Genomic DNA, 15,867 nt, shown 5'->3' with positions numbered 1-15,867 from the left:
TAGTATTATCACAGCATTAGAAGAATGGTAGAACCTTTTTGTTGCTGTTGTTGGTGGGGCTTGAACTCAGGGCCCGGGAAATGTCTCTGAGCAATTTTGGCCAAGCCAAGTGCTCTACCACTTTGAGCCACAGCTCCATTTCTGATTTTTTTCTGGTGGTTAACTGGAGCTAAAGGTCTCACAGATTTTCCTGCCTGGGCTGGCTTTGAACCGTGATCCTCAGATCTCAGCCTCCTGAGTAGCTGGGATTACTGGTGTGAGCCACCGGTGCCTAGAAAAACTTTTGATTAATTACATAAATATAAAAATAGTCTTCTCACCAGTAGGATTTCTTTTCAGATATTGAAGTAACCATGAAGATGAACGTTGTCAATACATGGCACTCCTTTGTAAATATTCCCAATGTGATTGTACCAAGTATTGAAAGGGAAATAAGAAGGATGGAAAATGGAGCGTGCAGGTGAGTCGATGCAGTTTCTCACGCTTTGTTCTACACACCAACTTTCTTTTTTAAATACCAATTTCCTTTTTTTCTTTAAATGTTACCTATGTTTAATTTCTATTTGACTTTATAATTTATAACCCTAACTTTTTATAATGTATTTGGCTTAGTGAATTTAGCACTGTGTAGCTTTTTTTTAAACAAATGAACACATATTATTCTGGGTATTTTTTGCAAGCACCTACTAAGCTCCTATGCCAATCTTTCTTTTTATTTTTTTTTGTTACAGTATTGGGGATTGAACTCAGGGTCTAGGTGCTGTGTCTGAGTTTTGTTGGTCAAGGCTAATGCTCTAACACTTGAGCCACTTTTGTTTCTTTTGCTGGTTCATTGGAGATAAGAGTTTCATGGACTTTCCTGCCTGGGTTGGCTCCCAGGTAGCTACTCAGGTAGTTTCCTGAGGAGCTACAAGTACAGGTGTGAGCCACCAGTGCTTGGAACCAAGTATTTTTTTTAATTTAATTTTATTGTGAAGGTGATGTACAGAGGGGTTACAGTTACATAAGTAAGGTAATGAGTATATTTCTCGTTGAACATTGTTGACCCCTCCCTCGTTTTCTTTTTTCTTTTCTTTTTTTTGGGGGGGGTCCGGTCGTGGGGCCTGAACTCTGGGCCTGGGTGCTGTCCCTCAGCTCTTCAGCTCAAGGCTAGTGCTCTACCACTTGAGCCACAGTGCCACTTCCGGCTTTTTTCTTTTTTTGCTTATGTGGTGCTGAGGAATCGAACCCAAGGCCTCATGCATGCAAGGCAAGCGCTCTACCACTGAGCCACCTTCCCAGCCCCCTCTCCCTCATTTTCTCCCACTTTTCCTCCCTTCTGACTCTCCTCCCCCCAAGTTGTAAAGTTCATTTCCAACACAGGGTTTTGTGAGTATTGCTGTTGCATTGGTTCACCCTTTGTTCTTTGTTTCACCATTTTGTTATGTCTCTTCCCTTCCCCAAGTTAGATAAATATATATACAAGACAGGGCCTTTCCTCATGGGACATTTCAAATCTAAACAGAAGATATTGTTATAGATCAATATGAAAACACAGAACATGCAATGCATAATTTAAAGTATAATTTAAAGTGATTACTTTAATAAATGAATACAGTGTGTGTAAATGGGGCTGACTTTTGTTTTAGAGGAAGAAAACATTAGTTAGGAAAGGAGAGTGCCTATAGCAACTATATAACATTATCAGAAACCCAGATATCCTAATTTCTATTCAATAAATATTAATGTCAATCAATGCATCAAACAATAGGAATGTAGATAATCTAGAAAGTGTTTCCTTAATGAAATGGATTTTATTGCATTGGTCATACATATACATATAGAATACAGAGTACTCTGCACAATATTCTAAACATTTCTTTTTTGTTTCTTCTCCTCCTCTTCTTCTTCCTCCCCCTCCCCCTCCTCCTCCTCCTCCTCCTCCTCCTCTTCTTCCTCCTCCTCCTCCTCCTCCTCTTCCTCCTCCTCCCCCAACTCCTCCTTCTCCTCCTTCCCCTCCTCCTCCTCCTCCCCCCCCTCCTACTCCCTCTCCTCCCCCTCTCTCCTCCTCCCCCTCCTCCTCCTTCTTCTGTCACTGGTGGGGCTTGAACTCAGGGTCTGGGCACTGTCCCTGAGCTTTTTCACAGAAGGCTAGTGTTCTACCACTTTGAAATACAGTGTATCTTCTGGTTTTCTGGTGGGTAGTTGGAGATAAGAGTGTCATGGGGACTTTTCTGCCAGGGCTGGCTTTGAACTGTGAACCTCAGATCTCAGCTTCCTGAGAAGCTGGCGAAAGCCACCTGTGCTTGGCTTCTGATACATTTCTTATTTCACTCTAATTATATTTGTTGTTAGTTTGAGAGATAAGGAAAATAATGAGGCAAGCACCCCTCCTCATGAGAAATATTGCTCCTCTCTTGAAAACATTAATGGAATTTGTGTCTACTTCCTGTTGGACTGTAGCTCCTTTTCTGACAATGATGACAGTGCCTCTGTGTCTGAAGACTCAGAGGATGAGAGCTCCCACACCAGGGGATCCTTTAGAAGCAACTCAGGCCAAAGGGAAGGACCATCACAGAGGTGAGCATGATGATCTGTCGTCAGGATGCGTTTTTAAAGTATTACTTGGGTGAAAATACTGTGCTCCATTAATGGGGTTGACAAATACTCTTGCTACCCAGACACTATGTAGGATCTTGGGATTATCTTTCTCCTTCTGTTCCTTATTCTTATCCTCTTTTGGCAAAGTGCCACTGTTTGGCAGTACTCTGTGGTCCTGGAGTTCACAATCATAAACATCCTTGATCATTTTTTCCGGCGAACCATATCTATTCCTTAGAAACTTCACACCCTTTTCCTCTTTGCCTGTCTGCTTCTCAAATTCATCTCTCAGGGTCCTGAAGCAACAAATGTGAGGGTTGGCTGACATTCTCTCTACTGTTCTGTCTCATCTGACCCTTCTTCAAAGAAAAAGAGCAGTGAAGTGAGTAGTCAGAAGATAAAAGCTAATCATTTTTTTTTTTTTTTGGTCAGTTGTGGGGCTTGAAATCAGGCCTGGGCACTGTCCCTGAGCTTCTTTGGCTCTAGGCTAGAGCTCTACCACTTGAGCCACAGTTCCAGCTTTTTCTGTTTATGTGATACTGAGGAATGAACCCAGGTTTTAGGCATGCTAGGCACTAAGCCACATTCCCAGCCCAAGTTAAACATTCTTAGAAGAACATAAAGCAGCCCTGATCAAACATAGGACTTTGAGGGTATTTCCTTTTTCTTTGCTGTTCTCTCCTTTTTTTTCCATCAATGGACTCCAGTTTCACTCAAAGTGAAAAATCATGCTAATTCTTGATATAAACATTGACTGATAGGCACTTACTAACACTCTGGTTCAAGGCACTGTTATTTGGCAAGTTGTGCTAAAGGGAGATTCCATATTTTCAAGAATCATCTAAGAAACTTTTAGTAAGGATTATAAACTAAGAAACATATTCTTTAAGACTATTTGCTTACTATGGACATTATATAGATGGTGGCTAGTATGATTTCCCTGTATGTTTTGCATTTCCTAGGAAGCAGTACCTGCCAGGTACCATGGCACTTTTCAACGTGAACAACAGCAGCAATAAGGAGCAGTAAGTATGTTTAAAGTAGAAAAACCAGAGCTGTGTTTGGAAAGAAAACCAGTGACATACCAGGAATATATCTGAATCATTGAGCAAATGTTTGTTAGGCCAACTAATAGCAACCATAGTCTATTTTTGTTGTCCGGTTATTTATGCGTGAAAATGTATCTACCTCTATTAAAAGTGGGATGTACTTAGTTATTACTTAGATGTACATAAAAAAAAAACAAGTCTAGTGTATGTACGTTTGCCTCTTTTTATGGATAGAGGGGCTGATAAAGGTACATTGAGCCCTTTCTAGTCTTAGGTTAAGTTCCCCAAGAGACAGTCTGTGAAATGAAGGCTTGGGGACTGAAGTTTATTAGGTGTGCTCTTGGGAGTCAATGATGATGGGAGGAAGCAGAATTGGGAGGCATTTTTGTTTATTTTTCTAAGATTTTCCTATTAGCATACATGAATTGTACAAGGGGAAGTTTTATTGTGACATTTAGATGCATAAATACACACATACATACAATGGCGCCCCTACATTTCCTTTCTAAAATAATTCCATTAGATTTTCTACTTCTATTTTCATACATGCGTATAAAGTACTTCAGTCACCTTCACCTTCTCCTGTCTTTGTGGTCCTCAGAGGAAGCATGCCCTCTCCATTGCCACGGCTCCTATCACTGGTACTCATTCCCTAGCAGAGCCTGCTTTACTTGGCTTTGATGCATTTTTATTCCACACTTACTTATGGTTGCACCACCATAAATAAGTGCGGTTGCACCCCTGGGTTGAATTGTCTGTAGTGCATACGTGAGAAGGATGAATACGATGGTCAATAGGCTTCAGGTACTCACTCTCCATCTGCCAAAAAGGGGTTGTTATGGACAGTTCACAGCCCATGGTTGGCTGGCCTTTGTTGAAGAAGACCACTATGCTCAAGGTGTGCTCCCACATTTAATGGCCAACTCGTATTGAAGAACTGTGCATAGGTACAAAGGCCTAGTTCCATTACCTAAATATGGCTCAGATTTAAAAGGCCATACATGTTTTCAAGCTCCCTGTGTAATCAATCACCTTGTATATCTAGAAACTTACACTTTCAATGACCATTTTTTTTTAATGTAGCAATACTTTGGAAACCCACTGTTCTGGGAGTTACTGTTTTTTAAATTAACTTCTTGTGTGTATGCCTTTTCCTACTTCAGATTTCTTTAGCTTTATGTCGAATTCCCTGGGCATATTTGCTCATCTGGATCATTGTCCATTTTGTGGGGTGGGGTAGACATCTCCTTCCTCTAGGAGGCCAGGTTTCAGGTTTCTAAGCACTGGGGAATATCTTTGAATGTAAGGCTGAGAATTCTTGTTCAGTGGAGTGGAGAGTAATAAAGAATGGGGTTAGGATGTCGTGTGATTATATGACAGAGATATTGTTTCTTCCTTAGAGAACCAAAAGAAAAGAAGAAGAAGAAGAAAGAAAAGAAGAGGTAAGTGAGACTTTGGGATGAATGACTCCACATTTTTCTGCCCATAACATTTTCATCTTTAAACACTATATACTTCACTTTCTTAGCAAGTCAGATGATAAAAATGAAAATAAAAAGGACCCTGAAAAGAAAAAAAAGAAGGAAAAGAACAAGAAAAATAAAGAGGAGAAGCCCAAAGAGAAGAAAGAGGAGAAAAGTAAAGAGAAGAAAGAAGAGTAAGTGTTTTTAATGGATTTCTGAAGGGTTTTGGATGTTGTTATATAGGATAAAAAATAAATGTGTTTAAATATTTCAAAACATTAAAAAACTGATATCAAATGTGAATTAAAAATACTTTTCTAAATCCCTAAAATTTGCAATATTAGTTTTTCCATCAAGAATCTTTGTGATGGTTAATTTTCTCCTATAAGCATTGAAGACAAACCAACCACAGGGAATGGACAAGGAGAATTAGATAGCTGATGTTACTATTAATTTTTAAAACCTGAAATCAAATTTAATAATTTTATTAAAATTGTATGGTAAATACTCTAAAGGAAAGAAGATGCTTTAAAGAAATTCTGTGTGTGTGTGTGTGTGTGTGTGTGTGTGTGTGTGTGTGTGTGTGTGTGTTGGTATTGGGACTTGAACTCAGGGTCTAGGTACTATCCCATAGCACCTCTACTACTTGAGCCATACCACCACTTCTGGCTTTTTGATGGCTAACTGGAAATGACAGTCTTATAAACTTTTCTGCTAGGGATGGCTTGGAACTGTGGTCCTCAGATCTCAACCTTCTGAGTATTTGATATAGCATGTATCAGCCACTGGCTCCTGGCTGGGAAATTATTTTCTGAATTTACTTAAATAAATCATTATCAATCAACGATTCAGTTTGTGCCTGCTCAGAAAGTTAATGAATTTTGTATAAGGAGAAAGGTCTTTAACACTGTAGAATTGGTGGAAGAACTTTTTTTTTTTTAATTTCCATTTGAGGGTGCTGATGGCTCACACCTGTAATCCTAGCTACTCAGGAGACTGAGATCTGAGGATAGCTGTTCAAAACCAGCCAGGGTAGAAAAACCTGTCAGACACTTCTCTCAAATTAACAGCAAAAAGCTGAAAGTGGAGGTATAGCTCAAGTGATAGGGTGTTATCTTTGAGCAAAAGGAGAGTACAAGTCCCTAAGTTTAAGACCCAATACTGGTACGCGTGTGCACGCGCGCATACACACACACACACAGGTGTACACACATGTCTATTTCTCCCTTCATTTTGTCCTGTCTTGCTTTTCTTAGAGAATCCATTCTGCATAGCTGCATACAAGTACTTTGTATTAGATAGTTCAAATATTCTTCCTCTACAGATTGAAAAAAAAAAGCCATCAGTTGCCCTCTTTCCCATAGTGTAATTCCAGTCACTTCGGTACCTGAGAGAGTAAAGGAAAGTCAACTATTCTACTATTCATAATGCACCCAAGGAGCCTGCAAATATTCACAGTTTTCCATAATCTGTGTCCTTATTTCCTCTCAGTGCATTGCATCATAGCAGTAAAATCAGGGCTATGATAAGAGTCTAATGGGTGGTTTAATATAATGTTGCTAATTTAATTATGGATATATATATATATACACACACACATGCATACATATACACCTCACTAATCAATGCAAGACAATCTTCCTACTGTAGGCGGAGCATCTCCATCTTACTTCTATGTCATTAATTGTGGGTGATGGGAGGACTCATATTTAATAGGGCAAATAAAAATATTCTTGCTGTTTGCTAACCTTCTTTATTTGTAATTGCTACTAGAGAGAAGAAAGAAGTCGTGATTATTGACCCCTCAGGAAACACATACTACAACTGGCTATTTTGCATCACCTTACCGGTGATGTACAACTGGACAATGATTATTGCAAGGTATATATTATACAGAGAGGACTTTCACTTCAATCAGTCTGTTTTATTTATTTATTTTATTTATACATTTTCTTTATGTTTGCAGGGCATGCTTTGATGAACTTCAATCTGATTACATAGAATGCTGGTTTTTTTGTGATTACTTCTCAGACATAGTCTATCTTATTGATATGTTTGTACGGACGAGGACAGGTAACTATGTTCAGTTTTGGATATTCTAACATGGCATGTTTTCTATCATAGAACTCAAAGTTTGGGATACAGATGTTCTTCAAGACTAATGCACAAAAATTTGTTTGAGAGGAAAAGGCATGAAGACTAGTGTTACAGTGTGTAGCCACCCACAGACTCAGGACACTCTGATTCAAAGGTTATCAGGCAACCTTTCAAGTACTGAGTGGTGGTTTTCCTCCATTATTCTGTTCAATGGGTTTATGCTAGGTGAGAAGAATAAAGAGAGCAGAAATACTGGTCAGCTCTGTAGGCAAAGGGTAATTATTACCTGACATGGAGATACCTTAAAAAGCATGAGAAAAAGTGTCATTGCATTCAACAGAACCATCCAAGAAATGATTGTAGTATGGTGGTGGGTCATTTTCAAGGAGGTGATGGTATGTGGTAGCTTTCTCTTTGAAGTGTTCTTGATAAGGGGATACTTGCTTGTTCTTGCTATGCTATTCTCCACTGCAAATGTAATAAGTGTACATTATACCAGCAGAAGAATTTATGAATTAGGAGGGGCCTGGTGGCTCTTACCTGAAATACTAGTTACTCGAGATCTGAGAACCGTGGTTAAAGCCAGTCTGGATAGGAAAGTCTATGTGACTCTTTTTTTTCCTGGAAGCATAAAAATAATCAGAACTGTACAAGATAAATTTGAGGTATTTTTATAGGAGACACACTAAAAGGGAAAACACAGGAAAAGAAGTAAGTGTCTTAAAGCATTTCCCAAATGAAGTGACGTACCACAAAATGATCCTTGTTCATAGTTCTCTAGTTTTGTATCATAGGGAAGGTCTGCTGCTTTGTCTCCAACAAACTACTCAAAAAAAGCTGGAAGTGGTGCTGTGGCTCAGGTGGTAGAGCACTAGCCTTCAGCAAAAAGAAGCTCAGGGATGGTGCCCTAGACCTAAATACAAGCCTGAGGACTGGCGTGCGCGCGCACACACACACACACACACACACACACACACACACACACACACGATTTTAGGAGTTAGTATAAGTCCTTCAAATATCAGAGCAAACAAGTGGTAGAGTGCTAGCCTTGAGCTGAAGAGCTGAGGGACAGGGCTTAGGCCCAGAGTTCAGGCCCCACGACTGGACCCAAAACTAACTAACTAAATAAATAAAAATAAAATAAAATAAAATAAAATGATTTTTAAAAAACCCCAAATATCAGAGCAAAGTTCCAGTTGCACTGTCTTCTTTGCAGATTGAATGGCCTTTAGGAGGAAAAATGAACTCTTTCCTCAATGCTGAAATTCTAGATTTCACCTACAAGGCTCACGGAAACAACATAGCAGAAAAGGTCCCATGTGACTAAGGGGAAAAAAAGAGATTAAAAAAAGAAAAAACCAAAAACAAACCAGCCTTAGAGGGCACTTATGTTTCACATTGAAGGAGTATAGACATGCAAAATAGTAGCTAGCAGGCAGGTGCTCAAGTTTCTAGAGGAAGGCTGGAATTCTGTCAGAGTGGCATGAGTTATTGAGCAGAGTGCCGTGGAGTTTAAATGCTTTCCAAGACCTATGTATGATAGGATAAACAAACGCTTACTGTCAGACAATCAACTCCCACAAAAAACGATGGTCTTGTTATGGAAATGTGTGTGGAGCAAAGGCTCCCGTAGCATGCAGTCCTGTCACACTGCTGCGTGTTAGCATTATAACTCAGTTCTCACCTAACCAGAGTTAGTACAGACCTCACAGGGTAAGGGCTGTTTCTCAGGTGCATTCTGCCACTTCAGATGCCTGTGACTTACGTTTCTAACCAAGTGGTTCTAAATTAGGATTCCCAGTATCCCCTTTGTAGCCTCGTGGTTTTGATAACATGTCTCGCAAGACTCAGGGAGACATATTTACAAGTTTATTATATGAACAAAGGATATGATAAATGATATAGATGAACAGCTAAATATAGAGATGTACAGGGTGAAGTCTGAAGGGGTCTGAGAGCAGGAGCTTCCAGAACTGGGGTACAATACCCTTCCAGAACCCTGCCTGCATTTGCTAAACTGTCTCTGAGCCCCATAGTTAGGGATTTTTATGAAACCTTCATCATATAAGGATGATAGAATTTATACTCAATCTCTAGTCCCTCTCATCTTCTGAAAGGAAGAATAATTGGGGCTGAGAGTTACAGACTTCCAAACATGAGTTAATCTTGCCTCATCTAGAACCCTCTAAGCACTGCCTTTTGAGAACAAAAGAAACTCATATCCACCAGAAAATTCCAAGAAAATGGGAGCATTAAGTCAAGAATAGAGGCCAATGTAACACTAAATATAAGAACAAAAGGTGAGGGTCTGGGAAGGTGGCTCAGTGGTAGAGTGCTTGCCTTGTATGTTTGAGGCCCTGGGTTCGATTCCTCAGTACCATATAAGCAGAAAAAGCCAGAAGTGGCACTGTGGCTCAAGCAGTAGAATGCTAGCCTTGAGCTGAAGAGCTGAGGAACAGCGCCCAGACCCAGAGTTCAGGCCCCACAACTGGGGGGGGAGGGGGGGGAAGAACAAAAGATGAAACTAACATTTAGGTTGCTCAGGAAAACTCAGGACCTTAGAAATTCTGTCTGAAAATGAGGATAGAAACCAAGTATGTAGTTAATCACATCACAATATAGAATATGAGTAATTCATAAAATGAATGACTCTGGCTGGGTGGTTTCTGTGTGTTTGTCCTGGGGCTTGAATTTAGGGCCTTACTGCTGTTTCTGAGTTTTAGTGCTCAAGACTAGTGTTCTACCACTTGTGCCACAGCTCTACTTCTGGCTTTTTTTGGGTAGTTTACTGGGGATAAGAGTCTCAAGGACTTTCCTACTATGGCTGATCGCACCATGATTCTCAGATCTCAACCTCCTGAATAGCTAGGATTATAGACATGAACCACTAGCACCCAAACAGAGTTTCAATTTTTTTTCTATTTTCACCACAGATTATTTTCCACAGCCATTTGTTGATTTGTATATTTGCCATATAACAGTATCGAAGGTCTGCTTAATGAAAATGAGTCATTTTTGACTTCCTCAAAGGAATTGAAAATTCAGCTTTGAAAAATTCACAATGGCACAGAAAGGAAAGATTTCATTGCCTTTTTCTGTTCTATTTTAGGTTATCTAGAACAAGGATTGTTGGTGAAAGACAAACTGAAACTGATAGAGAAATACAAGTCAAATCTCCAATTTAAACTTGATGTCCTGTCTGTGATACCAACAGATTTGCTATATATCCAGTTGGGTTGGAACTATCCAGAAATCAGGTTAAACCGACTGTTGAGGATCTCTCGTATGTTTGAGTTCTTCCAGAGAACGGAAACCAGGACAAATTATCCAAACATCTTCAGGATTTCAAATCTCGTCATGTACATTGTCATCATTATTCACTGGAACGCATGTGTGTACTACTCGATTTCCAAAGCTATTGGGTTTGGTAATGACACATGGGTTTACCCTGATGTTAACGATCCTGAGTTTGGTCGATTGGCTAGGAAATATGTATATAGCCTTTATTGGTCTACATTGACTTTGACTACCATTGGGGAAACACCTCCTCCCGTGTTAGACTCTGAGTATATCTTTGTGGTGGTGGATTTCTTAATTGGAGTTTTAATTTTTGCCACCATTGTTGGTAACATAGGTTCTATGATTTCCAATATGAACGCCGCGAGGGCAGAATTTCAAGCAAGAGTTGATGCTATCAAGCAGTACATGAATTTTCGCAATGTAAGTAAAGATATGGAAAAGAGAGTCATTAAGTGGTTTGACTACCTGTGGACCAACAAAAAAACAGTTGATGAGAAAGAAGTCTTGAGATATCTTCCTGATAAACTCAGGGCAGAGATTGCCATCAACGTTCACTTAGACACGTTAAAAAAGGTGCGCATTTTTGCCGACTGTGAGGCTGGTTTATTGGTGGAATTGGTCTTGAAATTACAACCCCAGGTCTATAGTCCTGGAGATTACATATGCAAGAAAGGGGATATTGGTCGAGAGATGTACATCATCAAAGAAGGCAAACTTGCTGTGGTGGCTGATGATGGAATTACTCAGTTTGTGGTGTTGAGTGACGGCAGCTATTTCGGCGAGATCAGCATTCTTAACATTAAAGGCAGCAAAGCAGGAAACCGAAGAACAGCCAATATTAAAAGTATTGGCTACTCAGACCTGTTCTGTCTCTCAAAAGATGACCTCATGGAAGCTCTCACTGAATACCCAGATGCCAAAACCATGCTTGAAGAGAAAGGGAGGCAGATCTTAATGAAAGACGGGCTGCTGGACGTAAACATCGCGAAAGCTGGCAGCGATCCTAAAGATCTGGAAGAGAAAGTCACTAAAATGGAGGGGTCTGTAGACCTCTTGCAGACAAGATTTGCCCGGATTCTGGCTGAGTATGAATCAATGCAGCAGAAACTGAAGCAAAGATTAACCAAGGTTGAGAAGTTTCTGAAACCGCTTATTGACACTGAATTTTCATCTCTTGAGGAACTTGGAGGAGAATGTGGGCCCACAGAATCCACTTAGGACTGAAAAGCTTGTCACTAAACAAGAATTGCACCTATCAAGTGATTCTTGTGAAGCCGATATTAAAGGCAAACTGAAATTTGGGAAGAAAAGAAACATCTGGGAAATTTTTTTCTGAAAGGAAAACATGCGTAGGTGCATGACATGTACACCCAGTGTGAGGGATTATGATTAAAGAATCATCCTATCCTGGGACTGGTTTTTTTTTTTTTTTCACAAGGAGTGATGTACAAGGATACAGAGTGATGAACTTACCAGTATCTGTATCTTCTGGGGTTTGTCTTTTTCTTTTTTCTTTTTTTTGGGTCCGGTCGTGGGGCCTGAACTCTGGGCCTGGGCGCTGTCCCTCAGCTCTTCAGCTCAAGGCTAGCGCTCTACCACTTGAGCCACAGCGCCACTTCCGGCTTTTTTTCTTTTTTGCTTATGTGGTGCTGAGGAATCGAACCCAGGGCCTCAGGCATGCAAGGCAAGCGCTCTACCACTGAGCCACCTTCCCAGCCCCTCTTCTGGGGTTTTTCATGTTTGCTTCTTCTATGTAATCATCTTTGTAAAAGTGCGTAAGTATCCCTCACTTTTCAGATCACTTTCATTGTTGAGGAATAGGATGTATTCAGCATCACTTGGAATGACTGTGCTCATTGCGTTGGGGATACTATCTTTTTAAAGGATGTAGAATGCAATAAAGTGAAATTAATGATGAAACCATAGTGAACATGATTTCTTGGATTTTTTTTTTTTTTTTTGGTGGAGAGTATAGGATCTTACAGAGCGCCAAGGTCATTTTTTTTTTTTTTTTTTTTTTTTTTTTGGTCGGTCGTGGGGCCTGAACTCGGCCTGGGCGCTGTCCCTGAGCTCTTCAGCTGTAGACTAGCGCTCTACCACTTGAGCCTCAGCCCCACTTCTGGCTTTTTTCTGCTTATGTGGTGCTGAGGAATCAAACCCAGGGCCTCATGCATGCAAGGCAAGTGCTCTACCACTGAGCCACCTTCCCAGCCCCCACCAAGGTCATTTTAAAGATCAGCATTGTACTAGTCTAGGACTCAGGATAGTTAAAAGACTCTTTACTGCTAAAAGCATGATAAATCAAACTGCACTCTCCAAATCTTTATTGTACGTAAATACTGAAGTATATAATACTGAGAATTGTAAAATACTGTAGGAACATTTTATGTTAAATTAAAAGTTCTCATAGTATTATTGCCTGGTAATAGTATGATTAAGAAGAGAAATGATGACAAAGTTAGACAAAGAGACCTGGAACTTCTGTCACATGGGCACTAATTGAAAGCTTTTTCTAAATTCAGAACCTAAGGGATGTGGATATAGTTCATTGGATTGCTGAGCATGCATCATCTCCTGAGTTCAAACCCCAACACAGGAAGGAGAAACAAAGACCAAGAGAGATAAACAAAGAGAACTCTATAGTCTTCAGTCTGTACTACAGACCTACCAAACCAGAAACATGCATCTAATTAGGAGGGAGGTAATGTGAAAATGGTTTTTGCAACAATAAAGGGAGGTAGGCACTTTTTGACAAGTGTGTGGCTGTAGAAGATATTGCTAAACAATCACACAATTCTGTACTGTTGAGGGTTCAAAAAATCCATCTTACCATAGATCACTAGTATTGATATGAGATTTCTATCCCTGCCTAGAGTCACATTATTGAACATGACTTCTTGTTGATTTAACATTTCAGATATTTATAAAGCCCTTGAGTAGTCAATACCCATGATACAATTTATTCTGTTCTATATCAGAATGTCCATCAAATGTGACATTATAGTTTTGGAGTCCTGTATTCAGTTTCTACATTTGTCTGCTTCTTTAGTATCAACCAGCAAGTATTTCTTCACAGCAGAGCGAGTGTCCTCAGATGGGCACATCTTATGTTATATGTAATCTGGTCTCTGCCTGAGACAAATTCTCTGTTTCCTCTTTTCTTCCTCATTTTGATTACCTCTTCTCTTTTATCTGTATAAAATACCTCTAAAGCACTGTAGAAAGCTGGTAGATATGGTAGATTGGAATGGTTAAGGGTAGATACTTTGCTGTCTCCCCAAGGAGAAACAATTTCAATTACCCTATCAGTGGATAGGTAGTGTTTTGAATCTGATCTATAAAAAAGACTTAGTCAAAAGCTCTGATTTAATTTAATTTGGGGCAATACTTAGGGTCGAACTAAGGAGTTCGTGTTTTCAAGAGTTCTGGATGATCTTTGATCCCAATTTCTGTGAATCTTGCTGGTGCTTACATTGGACAGCTGCCAGATTCTCAAATGTGAGGCTTGGGGTAAGTTTAGCTAATTCTGTGATCCTTCCAGGTAAAAAGCTCTGATTAGCTAAGCTGGTGATGAGGGTTCCAGGTTTGACACCTGAACAGAGTGCAATGCAGGGAATCATAGTTGGGTTTTAACTGCATCAAGGAATTAAAAAAGGAAGGACAGGAAATATGCAGCTGGAGTATGTGCAGATGCTAAAAACAGTAGCATGCCTTTTAGCAAGGCAGAAATCAACCATACCCTAAACAGAGTCCAGACTCTAGTTGGTTGTCAAGATAAACATCATAATGTATTAGGACAAAGACAGGTTTGTCAAAAGGATGAGAGAGTGGAGAAATGGAAGCAGGGAGTTGAGGCTGAGGTTTGAAAATCCTTAATACCTGTGAGAGGAGATGAGAGAGAATATTCTGGTACCCCAAGATGGCAGATCAGCGAGAGAATAGAAACTCAATCACCTTGTCTTTTCCTTTTCTTATGAGTGTTGTCCCTGCCCCTCCAACTGTACTGTAATGTGTATGTAGGAAGAGATTGCTTCATAATTTCGTCTGTATTTTTTCACAATATTAACTTTTCAACCTAAAATATGATTCAGCTTCTTGCCACTAGGTGGCACTGTTGGCCTGAAATTATAATATTCAAAGCCAGAGTTTTTTCTGGCTTAGAAATTAGAAATGTTTTTCTACTTAGAAATTATATAGTATATAGATAATATCCAAACCTTAATCCTGACTTGATGTTTATCAGTGACTCATAGCTCCAAAAGTTGCTAAATATTTTATAGACTATAGGAACTCTATATAAGTCAAATGGAAAATAGTGAAATCTAGGCCTTTTAATTTTTAATTTAATTTTATTGCCAAGGTGACGTACAGAGGGGCTTCAGTTACATATGTAAGGTAGTGAGTGCATTTCTTGTCAAACTTGTTACCCCTGCCCTCATTTTTTCCCATTTTACCTTTGCCCTAAACCCCCACCCAAGTTGTACTGTTCATTCCCAACATATTGAAATCTAGGCTGTCTTAAGCAAATGGAAATCATTTATTTACTCAAAAGTTGTGAAAACTTTCCAATAGGAGCAGAATTACTACTAAAACTGCTTCCTCTGCCACAGGTGTAGACAAAAAGTACGCATATCTATCATGGTGGTCTGCCTCCAGTTGACAGAACTGGGTTTTGGTTGCAGAATTCAAATTCAGAACCTAGCACTACCTATCAAGACTTTTGGTTTGGTTTAGTAGGCCAAGGTAAACTGCCATTACTAGAACATAGTCTTGGGAAATTTACTTTAGGTACCACAATAGGCTAATTTTACCTCTTATGGTACCATCACTGCCAGACAGAGCTGAAGGTATCAGTCACAAAAATAAAAAATGAGAGGAAAAAACATTGGAGCTGCATAACACACAAAAAACAGATATTTGACCCGCTTTACTGAAAAGATCTTGGTTTGGAAATAGTGCAATTAATGTACTTCCTAGAACAGTCCCCTCAAATCACAAAGTATTTGTTATAGACATAACAAATCCTTAAGTCATGTATACCATACCCTATATACATATATGCATACACATTGCCAAAACATTTTTCCCTAAAAGTTAATGGTAACCTGCTATTATTACATACAAGCTAGAAGGATCTTGACCTGTATTGTAGTACAAGGCTACTATGTTACATTTTGAGGTTTCCAACTATATCCGTCTGTTTTCTGATCGTATATTATTTCCTCACAAGTATCTCTGAGCTTCATTTCCTAAGTGCTGAGACTCTGTCATCTTTGTTGTACCCACAAGCCTCATTTGGAACCTTATGCCTGGTAGATGCTCAGTAAATGTGGAGGATTGAGATGGGGCTCTGCATACCCCCTCCCACAGTACAA

General features: G+C 39.6%; 1 protein-coding gene across 1 annotated transcript; it reads left to right on the top strand.

The window, feature by feature from the left end:
• The first annotated feature begins 232 nt into the window (after positions 1-232).
• Positions 233-11,710, top strand: Cnga1 (cyclic nucleotide gated channel subunit alpha 1). The gene is made up of 9 exons (XM_042678360.1): positions 233-254; positions 340-460; positions 2,443-2,559; positions 3,543-3,605; positions 5,030-5,071; positions 5,158-5,286; positions 6,866-6,973; positions 7,059-7,165; positions 10,302-11,710. Exons 2-9 carry the CDS (start codon positions 354-356, stop codon positions 11,708-11,710), a joined length of 2,082 nt encoding a protein of 693 aa, XP_042534294.1. The 5' UTR covers positions 233-254; positions 340-353.
• Positions 11,711-15,867: the final 4,157 nt, after the last annotated feature.

Source organism: Dipodomys spectabilis, unplaced genomic scaffold (genome assembly GCF_019054845.1).
Source record: "Dipodomys spectabilis isolate Male_0828 unplaced genomic scaffold, ASM1905484v1 ptg000043l, whole genome shotgun sequence".
NCBI classification, from domain to species: domain Eukaryota; kingdom Metazoa; phylum Chordata; class Mammalia; order Rodentia; family Heteromyidae; genus Dipodomys; species Dipodomys spectabilis.
Note: the sequence above shows the minus strand (reverse complement) of the source record. Positions and strands in the feature narration are given on the sequence as shown.